The 12,899-nt window shown below is 34.5% G+C and overlaps 2 protein-coding genes across 3 annotated transcripts in view; one reads left to right on the top strand and one right to left on the bottom strand.

Annotated features, from left to right (window-relative positions):
- Nucleotides 1-12,899, bottom strand: part of Syn (Synapsin) — a 57,159-nt gene that overhangs the window by 3,212 nt on the left and 41,048 nt on the right. Inside the window, exons 10-14 of the mRNA XM_053746925.1 lie at nucleotides 2,875-2,967; nucleotides 1,738-1,850; nucleotides 975-1,071; nucleotides 524-691; nucleotides 182-413 (exon numbers count right to left, since the gene is read on the bottom strand). Coding sequence (XP_053602900.1) covers nucleotides 182-413; nucleotides 524-691; nucleotides 975-1,071; nucleotides 1,738-1,850; nucleotides 2,875-2,967 — 703 coding nt within the window. The remainder of the gene's footprint in view (nucleotides 1-181; nucleotides 414-523; nucleotides 692-974; nucleotides 1,072-1,737; nucleotides 1,851-2,874; nucleotides 2,968-12,899) is intronic.
- The window catches only part of Timp (Tissue inhibitor of metalloproteases), a 38,238-nt gene continuing 34,617 nt past the window's right edge, over nucleotides 9,279-12,899 (top strand). The window contains exon 1 of one of the 2 annotated variants that reach the window (XM_053747095.2): nucleotides 9,279-9,486. Coding sequence is in view for 1 of the 2 variants with exons in the window: in XM_053747094.1 (XP_053603069.1) it covers nucleotides 9,534-9,560 (27 nt within the window). In the remaining variant the exon portion in view is untranslated. Of the gene's footprint in view, nucleotides 9,487-9,518; nucleotides 9,561-12,899 lie in introns of those variants that run through there. The other variant, XM_053747094.1, reaches the window with a different exon arrangement.

Raw genomic sequence — 12,899 nt, 5'->3', positions numbered from 1 at the left:
AAACTGCATGAATATCTTTTCACTTGGAAATTTTTGAGTAGGCGTTTGTGAATTGTCGCATGATAAGACAGACACGGCAAAGGAATTATCATTTGCTGCTAACAGCGAAGGCTTGTGAGTTGTTGTGTGCTGGTATACAAGGCTGTAATTGTCCACTATGACTGATCTATGCGAGTATTACCTTGAGAGTCACGCCTGGTGAGCGGTGGCGGCGGCGGCTGCGACGGCTCAGCTGGGATGGGCGGCAGCGGCCGGTCGATGCTGGCAGCGGACGACAGTGGTGCGGGCGGTGGTACGCTCGGCGGACCAGACCCTGGCAGCGGCATCGACCTCTCTTCTGGCGACGCAGCTGCTGAGCTGCCAGATACAGAGGACCGCGACGTCGTCTTTGTGATGCCAGGTCTACATACGGCCTGGAAAAATGGAGCACTGTTTTTAAACTTTGAAATACAGACTGAATATTTATTTCTTTTAACTGATACTTTAGCCAATATAATAAAAATCATATTTTTATGGTACACACTTGCATGCGTTGCAGTACGAGCTCGGCAAGATGGCGGCGGTCCTCTTCCTGAGAGTCTCCCATGAACGAGGTGGCAGAGTCGTTCAGTTCGATGATGTGTTCGCGACCGTCCTTGCCCACGACCAACTCCAATGCGCACACCTCCAAGCCGCCGAAGATTTCGCTAACCTAAAATATTTAAAGTTTTTTTTACACTGCCTCTCTCACTTCTCCTCTCTGTGGTTAAGAAACTTACTTTTATTTTATTTTAGAGGTATAGATCTAGATGAAAATGACTGACGACGATACAAACGACAAATCCCTCCGATACAATTTGTTTCGACTTTTCTGTTTTGCCAACTCTTGCCAGTTAGATTTTTAGAGGGCTTTATGTAGAATGACAAAATATTCAGGAAAAGAAGGACGAAATATATACAGTATAATTAAAATACCTATTTAATAATTTAGGTACCTCGTCGATCCACATCTTGTATCTGTCGTTCATGCCGATAGCCTCCAACATGGCCGAGCCCTGATTGGTCTTCCAATTGCCCGATATGGATTTGCGCCTGCAATATTTTTAATTAGCACAGTCATATCATTTGCAATGGTAATGTCGGTCATCAACGCTCCGCCTGCAGACGCCCGTAGCATTTTGAATGTGATGGAAAGTAAATGGGCATTGATCGCTCCCCCAGGCGCTGTGTTCCAATTGTGAAATAACTTTCATCATTATTTTCTTGCTTACAGAAAAATGTTTTTAAGTAGATACAATTTCTGAGGGACATTTATATATTGAGTACTATGAGAGAACTTCCTTAGTAAAAATTGTACCTTTAGGTAAAAAGAGCCACAAATTTTCACATGAACGAATTGTTTCTTTTCTTACAATGCTGTATGGTTGATATAATTTGTTTTAATAGTATATACAATCGACTTAGTTTATTGCTCTATCGTAAATATTTTGACCTTAGATTTTGACACGATAATCTATTGTACTGTACCTACACTACAGTGCACATTCGCAATACGTCGGGAATAATTTTCGTCTATATCGCTTCCGCTGGTCCTGACAGAAAGAATCAAAGGTGTCGTAGTCGATGTTATTCGAAAAGAGTCACTTGCTATAGAGTTGTAAAACTAGACATTACATATTCATTTGAACTCATGTTTTTGCTAATAAATAATCTTTGTCTTTTTTGTCTGAACATGAATCAGTTAATGAAAAGTCTTACATAAAAGCTTTATAGTTAGTGCCTATCTTCTGTATGTGGATGTCGTATTTGGCGTCGATGTAGGGCTCCACGGTGCAGTAGGTGCCCAACATGGCCACCACTCCAGCGATGTCCTGAGGAAAATTACAATAATTTAAAAATAACTAGACAATAATTCGCTTGTATGGTCCTTTGTGCAATAACTTAGCATTAAAGACATCCTGGAATAACATGCTAATTGTTATAAAGAAAAGAATGAGACTTTTGTATTCAGCCAATGTAAAACAAGAATTTAACAATGGAATCATAGAATAGTATGGTCCTTATTAAGAAATATAAATAGAGTACAGTATGATATAAAATTGAAATGTTTGATGGAACGTTATAATAACGTGATGTAATAGTTAATATACCCTGCTTTTTGATTTCTCGATTCGATTTCAGGATGATGTGCCGGAATTCCAATCGCTATATTTCATACATATATTATCTTTCCATCCTATAAAAGTACTTAGTTGTCATTATAGGCAGTATTTATTGGTAATATACTCGTATCGCTGACAGGAAAATTAAAACTCCACCTTATATATGTACGTATATGTACAAAAAAATGAAAAATAACAATGGCCTTTATATGAAGCTATAAATCAGGCAGTTTGTGTATACATTTACTACACCTAATATTGTATAATTTTTATTTAACTGACTCCATTAATACAGACTAATAACCTAGATAAACATATAATATTTACGAATTGAGTTCCAAAATATGAGAAGGAAAATCATATGCAAAAAAGCATTATCATCTAAAATGGTTTTTATTTGTTTTCATTGTAACAAATTGAGATGTAAATTTTTGTGTGAAAGAGAGTCGTGGAAACCCAAAATAAAATCCAACCAAAATAAAATCATTACATTCAAATATTTTCATGAAATTTAATATTTCATTGTATTTAAATACGATGGCAAATTTTTGACGTATTATATTACAACTTTTGAAACATTGTTTTTACTTTTTATAATACTTATATGCAGTGTTGTTGTAAGAGGTTGTGTAGACTGTGTATGCATTTATAGTAATAATTATTAGGTACACAACACACAAAAAAAAAACCAAACCAAATAAAAATAAAAAAGATAAAGCAGCGTGTAACGAACCTGGAAGTCGGCCAGAGAGTCCACTTTCACTTTGGCCACTCCGCTGTGCGCGTGACCTATCTTGATTACCACTGGGAACTTCGGAGCTGTTACCTGCAACCATAGATAAATGAAATATTGATCCTGCAACGACACCACAAATTAATGTCATAAATCCTTTATTCTTACGTTTTAAATAGATAAATTGTTAAATTTTTTTTTGCCGAAATTGGTCGATGATGATTTTATAAATCATCATCAGGTATAGGTGAATTACAAAATTACTATCTAGTACATAGCAATATGACCGCGGACCTGTTCAGTTTATTTGAAATATTATAATGATCCTTTCAGGGATGGACAGGGATTTAAAATAGAATTTCATATAAGTAACTACTAACCAGGTACTGTATCTATTCTAAAAATAAGTAAACTATTTTTCCGAGTCTCACCACTCAGCTATTTCTACTTGGTAATAGATAAAGACGTGACACTATACTACATAATTGCCAGAGAATTACAAGAAAACGTGGTAAATCTTACATTCTGCCCATTCAGCATTCAACCAGTAAATGTGGTCTCATAGGAGAAAGAGGATATTTGAAGGAAGTGGGGTTCTTGAGATATCTATGTCATAACGATATTTAAGTTACTTGCTGCAAATTAAAATTCCGCGATTAGCCAAGCCTTCGCCAGAAAGAGATGACTACTTGTACTTACATATACCCTTTAAAAACTTAGTAATAATCGCAAACAAACCTATTGTTATCAGTGGTCGTTCGCTATTGTTCTTTCAAAATAAACATTATGAAATCCCGTGTTATGAATGACACATAATTGTGTGGCATTTGATTTACTATTTAATTCTCTGTCAGACAGAAGTAACTTTTGAAGCACGAATTTCAACGCACGACGCGCGATCCACATTTAAATTGCTTTTACAAGTAAAATCATTGTATGTATGGCGCTTTTCGTATACGCTAACGAAAATCAACATACCTAGTCAGTTTTATATATATATTTAATGGAGATTTAGATAAGTTTATAATAATAATTTAACGTTTTATTTCGTCGTTATATGCCGTTATGCTTCGTCGGGAGGAAGTTTACGCGGTGTAGTCATAGGTGAATGGGAAATTCCCATTACTAAATAATCCAAATATTTGTAAGGCTGACTAAACGGATTTATAGCTAAACGCATAACACTCTCCCACGTCTTTCATACAGCTATTATATCTCAAACAGTAGGAATTGGCACGCGTTTGGTAAACAATTCAATTGTACCAATCCTTAGAAATAAGGTTCACGTAATAAGACTTATTATTCTGGAAGCGGTGGTGGTGTAATCGTTGAAAAGTCCGCCTGTGGATCGAAAGATTTCCCAGGGAGAGAGAGAGAATTCAAAAATTCCACTCGTGCCACATGAGTTTGTATACCAATTTGACATATAGTAGTTTTCATCAACCAGCACTTGTTTCCGGTGAAGGAAAACATCGTGAGGAAACTGCATACTGCTTGTGTGTGAAATTGAGAAGGCAATGGCAAACCATTTCATTAATATTGCCAAGAAAGTTGTTGTGTGTGTTTAATCCCACGTTTATGACCACGATCCTCAACCATGAAGAATACGACTATGAAGAGAAGAGACAGTATTCTGAATTAGTGGTAGGTACTCATGTAACATGATGTGTGGTGTTCCATGGCTAAAGTTTTTGGCTAAAATCGATCATAAGGTAACTTTACCCGTGGAACATCACATATATATTAAAAAAAATTGTAGAACCTACTTTTCCATTTTTTGTGTTCAGTATAATAATCACTAGTCTTTATCATTTGTAATATTCAATAAATTTTAATTATTACATAATTAGTATCATATTTGTATAATTAGGTATATCATATTTATATTATATATCGTACTTGATGTTGCCCGGGGCTTCGCTCCCGTGAGAGTTTTGAGATAAAATAGCAATCTTATATAAAGTACTTTTCTAATGATGAAATAATTTTTTTAATCGGTTCGGTAGTTCTGGAGATTACCCGTCTCAAACAAACAATCTCACAAACTCTTACCTCTTTCTAATAATAGTATAGATTTAATAACTGAAATAAAATGTATTTTCACACTCAGGCTCAATAAAAACTGAGTTTGCACCGATCTCTGACGAAAACTATAGACTCTAGTCAGAATGTTCGAACGAAATCGTATTGTATTCAGTGTTCACAATAATTTAAAATATACTTAGGTACTTGACTAATAAACCGCAAGTAATAACAATGGGTGTATAAGTTGTTATGTAAATAGAATTCCTCATTGATCCAGTTTTAATCATTCTGTCAATCAATATGACGCCATACTATAATGCTTGCGAAGAAACTGTGGCGGAGGCGTCATCGTGGGCGGCGCGGGCGCATATCAAGTGTTCCACGCTACTCCAAGGAATCCGGGGACCGGTGACGCATCTCCAAGAATGAACATTCGTGTATATTGCTATTTATGGCATGTTTTGTGACAACTTTACTTCGTCATGCAGAGTGCCGTTGCGGTCGGCGTCATGTCCGGAGATGATGGTCTGTGGTTTAGTGAACAATTCTTCGTAACACTCAAATTATTCATCTGTTAGTATATTGCGTATGACCGCGTAAAATGTCATGATTTTTTACACTCATCTTGAAGTATATTTTAAACGTAATTGTGTTTTATTTCTCATATACTTTGTACGCGTACCTACAGAATATGCAAAACATAATATACTTTCTCCACGTCAAGCGGTTCAGACATTGTAACCTCCATAATCCCGCCGGCTGTAGATATGTTTGTTATTGACAGGATATGATTTTTGATGATTTAATTGTTCCAATTCTTTTGACTTGCCTTTGAACACAAATTTAAATTAATATGTAATATCCAGGTACTACGGAGTATCTACTAATTCCATGGTAAATACTGTCTAACAAACCTTCAGAAGTTGTTTTAATAGAAAATATTGGTTACCTGCATAGACAATCATTTATATCAACACCACTTGAACAAAAGCTATCTACTGATCAATCGGCTGATAGGCATACGGAAACCATTGAAGCATTCAATTCAAAAGTTGACAATAGCTCTTAATGATAATAAACAAGCGAGGAATAATATCGCACCGTCTCGATGGGATATTTATTGTCTTCAAAGGACATGGCAATTGCCGTATATCATCGCAATTGCCGACTTTGTAGTCCGATATTATCTCTACTGTGCCTAAGCGATTAAATAAATCACTGGCAACCAGCTCTATAGACTTAATTTAAATGTAATTCAATTAGTTTTACGGCGCCCAGTGATTATAAATATGAGATGTTATTATATTGGACTCGATGACAGATATAGTTAATTCATCTAAATGTGAGTGATTTGGTAAATATTTATATCTATTGACATTTTGCATAGTTATAAAATGGGAAGTGAAAAAGAATGAAATTTTTTTTGTTTGTTTTTTATTGTTGTTTATCAACAATAAACTTACTATGTGAGACCGAAATATACTGTGGGTGTATATAATTTTGATACTTACTTACTTGACTGTATCTAAATTAAAAATCAGTTTCCCGCAGTCAAGTGGAATGGAATTTTGGTATGTGGTAATAACATAGGATCATTTATCATTTACAGATAAAATGTGGATAATATAATAGTGAAGTTAGTGAGATTTGATCATTTCATTGCCAGAAACATTTTTGTTTATATTTATAGGTTGGATATGATGATTTGAAATTCAACAATAACATAAAATATAAATAAAAACAATATCCCAACGCGTCACAGAGAGGTAACGTGGCCAAAAACACTGGCAGCGTTTCCTTGATCAATCATCAATCAATCATAAATCTCATGAAAAATTCATGGTGTAGGTAAACCTTAGATTTCTAAAGCATCCCTATGTAATTGTATGTGAAAGAAAGCAAAGTGTTATTGAATTGAAATAAAGTTATAACTATTTACTTAGTAGATATAGATACTGTACAAACATGTTTATTTTCTCATGATTACCCAAGATACCTATAATGAAAAAGTAAGTAACTATACTATGATTATTTTTGTGTTTTATGTATATTGTCGGATCAAAACAAGATGTCGTCATTCTCGAGTTTACGCGCAAAAAATTAGCACTTCGATGCATTCTGCATTTTTTGCGAGATGATAATAGATATCTAATGAATCCGGCGCCTGCTTGTGTCGTGCGCGAGCGCGTGTGTACTCGTATTGTTGCCGGTGTCTGTATTTTTTACAAGCTTTTAGTCAACTTGCAATGTTTGTAACTATGTATGTTTGGGTGGAATCTTGTAACGCTTTTGAAGCAGATATCTTAAATCGGTTGAGCTAAAATTTTGTATACATGTTTAGTTTGGATGATAATACGTTATTATGATAGATGGTGCACTCAGAAACGGCTCCCGATGAGGGAATTCCTCAATTGTTTACTATTGCAATTTTTGTACTCAATAAAATCAACTTTTAATTAATATATTCATTTAATATTAAAAAGAGTCTTCTACTCAACAAATGTCTTGTTCCATTTGACGGTTTAATTACTAAAATAATAACTGTTTACATATTTTCGAAAAGCCATATTTGCTAAGAAAAATGTCCCACGGCATATTGTCATTTTAGAATAACAAAAAATTCTTAATGAAGAAGGAATATTGTATCAACGTATCTCGACCCATTTTGATAAGAACTACTTACCTATGCTATCGACAAACAGTGCGCAGCGGCTGGAGAGAATAAGGCTATAGCAATAATATTTGCACATGTTTTTATTAAAAATATCAGCCAATTAAGGTACACTTTCCTGTATTTTCCATTCTCATGATCAACTGAAATATTTTCTGCCACTTCATAACAGTTTTCTCAACCATGTAATATCAGCTGTTTGTTAAATCCAATAAATTCTTAAATTTTATTCATTCGATATTTTCTTCATCTCTTCATTCTTCTCGACTTATTTCTACGGTTGTTTTTTGATTTGGTATTCTTCTATTTATTTGCTTATATAAAAATGCAACCTTGACTTCGACAATTTACACACATTTTAATTTCTAAGATAAGGCTGGCGTTTTCATGTTTATTATTGCAAATTGTACACTTTGTCCATATTTTTTAAGTGTAGTAACAGACCTGAATTTTCTTCGAAATTGTTTTGATTAATCAGGGAGCAGTTGATAAATGGCCAACCTGTGAGTATAACGTTACGACTCACCAACGTAATGGTATCAAACCCCACGCAGATGACCTGGTTTGAACAATAAGTGATTTTCGTTTCTCGTCAACAATATGGGATAAATGTTATTGTAGTTGTAGAAGCCTATCAGGAAAATATGTAAAACATGGCGTGCTTTATACCTTATTATCTTTGGCTGTGGTTACTTCTATAACTTATTACATTGCTTTATGTCATTGTCAGAATTTTATTGGTTGTAACTGTTGGTTGCTCAAGTCTTATACCTATTAGGTACAGGTTTAGTATTTTCAGCTACTTTGTAAGGTGTTTAAATGATAGATACCGCTATAATATTAAGATTGTACCTATACAATTTATAACCTAACTAGCTGCGTTCCGGGCTTCGCTCCCGTGGGAATTTCAGGAAAAAAGTACCCTATGTGTTAATCCAGGTCATATTCTACGCGTGCATCAAATTTCATATCAATAGATTTTGCGTGAAAGAGTAACAAACATACATACGCATACATCCTCACAAACTTTGGTATTTATAATATTAGAAGGATTTGAATAATAATTATTTCATAATCAAATATTAATTAAGTACCTATGACCATTGAGCAAAATACTATTTGTAATGGGATAAGTTGTTTATATCTGTCTACATAAAAATCTTGCTGACATTTCATCTCAACCACAGGAAGTACACATGTTAAAACCTAGATAAGTGTAAGTGATCTTGAGCAACATCCTGTACCTACAGATAATGAAAAGTAAACATGTTTTAAATTGAAAGAAAAGTGTTATTTGCAGGTGAATAAATGTATCTGTAGAACGCGTTTCTTTCTAATAGAAAAAGTTCTCGAAATAATATCAAGAATTGCTTAGATACTTGAGGTAAGTATAAATAGGAAAGGTAATGGATGGAATTCGTGTGGTAATGAATTGGCAAATGGGCTATTTTTTATGAAATTCGCAATGGTTCCAGGTGGACAAACTCAAAGAATTCTTTTGATTTTTAAAATCTAAACGCTGCCTCCAATGTTTACATTCGCGCATACCTTTGATGATGTCACACGCGAAACCTAATTCTGAATCATGAGCTTCTACGGGCGATGCACCGATAAGAGCGGCATCTTGCATGTGTGATACAACACCGATGCAGCCACGTGTTGACTGGATTATTGATGCTCGCTGTGGGCGCATAATAACTGGTCCGAACGCAGCGCTACGTTCTCAGTTACCGATTGCGCCCGCGACGGTCAACGCGTGTCACGAACGTCTGTACCACGGACTGCGCGTGCGCATTTACGACTTTGAATTCGAAGTTCGAACCTCTACCTGAAACTGTAAACAGGCATGGACTAGTGTTAGTTGCTGTTACGTGTTTAGTGCTTTTGACGAACGTGAAAGCCGATATCCAGTGCAGGTGCATTTATTTATTTATATGTTTTATAACTTCAGATAACGGAACTAATGAAACTATGTAAACAAATAAATTACGTACGTATACAAAATAAATTCTAGAACATATTTTAAAAGCAACGTGTATATGCATAGGTAATACTCTGCAATATGCATAGGTATTATGTTACGCTCCTTAAAAACGAAGTTCATGTTTTTTTAAATCAATTAGTTTATGCGATATATTTACGTTACTTTAGTTAATCAGCTAAAAATAATCTCTTTTTCATTCTCTTTCTAATTCTCTCTATTAAAAGTTTCAAAACTTGGTCAAAGATGTAGCTAATAACATGCTTTCTTCATTATAAATTATTAGATTTGAATTTGACTAAAATTACAGTCGATATGAAGCACTTACAGTTGTGTTAGGAGCAGCTATTGCTTAAAGCAAACGTGACACATTTTGTAAACATCGTTAGAGTTTATTTAGCGTAGTCTCGACGATTACCATCTACCTACTATTGAGCTGTGGTGTAGTGACGTCCAGTCTACTTACATACAATAAAAATATTGACACAATCTCAGGTGATGTTAACAACTTGAGATTTAGGAGCAATAAAATTACTAAAATTAATTTAAATTTCAATTCGTTGATTGTTTGGCACTCCTATAATGGCCTGATAATTTTCAGACCCAAAACACTTTCACCAGTTTCATATTTTTTATCGTATTTTCACTGGACAGATAGAGTGCGAATTGGTTCCATTATGCAAGAAATGCAATATTTAAAAAATCGAAATCTAAAGGATGAATATAGGAAATTTGTGAGATAGAATAGCAATAAAATGCATTTAAATTCACAATTTTTTGCACTGCGTAGATTTACGATAGAACGTGATGTTATGCTGACCGCTAAATAAGATCAAAACATTACCGGACTCTAATGCTGACCTAGACATCGATGATGTAACGTATGACAACAACACTAATTCCGAATCACTGATTATAATTCCGACGTTTCTTTTTTAATTACCGCTGATTACTTGTTGACAGTTTTCCTTCACTAAAGTTGACACGTGCTGTCAGTTTCATGCAAATTTGATGCAAATGTAATTATTATTAATTCTCATTCGTATGTATATGCAAGTTCAGGTTCAAACAAGGTAGAAACCACTAGGTAATAAAAACGTGAAAATGACAATTTTTATATTAAAGTATCAGTAGTTATGTGAAACTAATAAATAGCAGTATTATTTTAAAACTATTATTATATCTACAATTAATTATTTAATTTTGTTTTTCAAAACAATAACGTGCCCTGCGGTTTTATTTCAGGTTCAGGTTTTGATTACAATTTGATTTAAACTTTGTGTTTGTGTACATTGGTACAATTGTAGGTGTATCTATTTATAGAGGTAGGTAATGTGTGTGGTGTGAAACAATTTATCGCCAGCATGAGAGGAAGTATATTGTTACTGCTTGTAGGACCCACTCTATTGATTAATCAAGTGATTTTATTGCATAATGGCCGCCTGGGCGATCTGCTTCACAGCGTCAATAGAACACTGTATCGCAAAATGCGGGGCGAGACAAATGTATAGATTTTGTATGCTGCCCTGCTCTCTATCTCTAAGTACAATCAATCTGTGTACGTAAATAAATTTATGAAGTCTGATTCTTAACCATATGCACAAAAACATCTTAAATAACAGTAGTTATAAAAGTTTGAAAAATCTAACATAAAACACTTTAATAAAATTCTGATTTATTTAGACATTAATAAGTACGGTGTACCTAGGTTATGTCAAGTAATTTGTAAATTTGAAAAATATACCTATTATTTTTATTTGTAGTAATACCCTTCTGCAACATTATCCAATTCTATTCATACATTGTATGCAACATGAAAACAGACATCGCAGGGTCAAGATCTATCAATCGTGACATCATGACATCAGATAACATCCGCAATTTTCTTTTATACTGCAGTTTATATTCCTTTTATCGCGTCAGTTCAGAAAATGCCATTACCCGGAACCTTTTAACCTTCCACGCTGTTGGTGCCGAGACAGGGAGAGGCTATGAGAACAACTAGCTTTTTACTAGTTATTACGTAGTTACCCTTGGCAGTCTCTCTGTTATCAAAATTGTACTTCTAACTCGAACCATTTCCTGGATTTGATGAAATTAGGATTCGCTGATAGATCATCCACCTACATCAGGCTATCTTTGAAACAATCAAAATGACAATGGTCCATCATGCTTGCACTCATTTGGGTCTCTGGTTCTATACAAACTGGAAACCCAGAAACTACAAAGGAAAAGCAATTAGTTAATTTTTTTAAAGCTTTACATTGGGAGTTGTGTCTACTATTTTGATTTATATGAAATCTATTAATAATTAGTATACCTATGTGAAGCGTATCCTAGGTTTCTTAACGTTTTTATCACAATCAATTATCCTCATTTAACCCATTTTATTGCATCTCCGAGGCATGCATTGCCACGTACTCATATTGTTTTTATTGGTTATGTAACGACATAACCAGGTTCAAGTTCACCTTGTTCTGCTTTTCAGTCTGACGCCATTCAGATCACCTGAAAGGAGACTAAAGACTCTGTTATTTATTTCCTACACAGGTATATTACTAATGTTTGCTGTTGTAATGAACATTCGTTATTATTTCACACAATATTTCATTAAATTCAATAGGTATTTTTTTTCTAAATCTCAAATTGAAGTGTCAAAGGTAAAAGTCGAGGTTCAATCTGTGATTGAATGTATGGGTCTCGCAAATTGCAATTTTCGCAACATAACTAACATTATTTGCGTGTGCGAAATAAGCAAACACAGAATGTATAACAACTTAGTTCATTCGTAATACACAAATGAAATTTTGCACAATTATGAATAATTTAGTGTTTGACTCCCGTATCCAATTTTTTAGTTCCATAATATTGTTTTCCTTTTACTTTGATCCGTTCAAAATCAACTTTGCGGATATTCCCGATATGGAGAAGGTCGACACCATGTTGTAATATACATAGATATTATTTACATCTCAGTCTAAGTTAAATAGTAAGTAAGTTTACGCAATTATATAATAAATTTCGGAAATATCAAAATAATCTTCAAAACAAACATTCAACTTTATCAGATCAAAATGATGAAATGAAACTAGTTACATTAAAAGATCCTTTCATGCGGGCACGTCAGCCGAGATACGAGTATTACCTACTGATGTAAGGATAATTGATATCTTCGGGGGGATCTATTAAGAGACGTGAAAGCAGATAGTGTCAATATAGATCGGTGCGCCTGCGCCTCACGTCCAGAACGCGCGTCTTCGTCGGTTGTGTCGTAAATTGTCAGTTTGCGTAGGAGCACAAAGTCGGCACTTCTAAAGACAATGAAGGCGAACTCTGACCACAGGATAA

Source organism: Plodia interpunctella, chromosome 6, assembly GCF_027563975.2.
Source record: "Plodia interpunctella isolate USDA-ARS_2022_Savannah chromosome 6, ilPloInte3.2, whole genome shotgun sequence".
NCBI classification, from domain to species: domain Eukaryota; kingdom Metazoa; phylum Arthropoda; class Insecta; order Lepidoptera; family Pyralidae; genus Plodia; species Plodia interpunctella.
The sequence above is the reverse complement of the archived record's forward strand: the minus strand, read 5'-3'. Positions and strand labels throughout refer to the sequence as shown.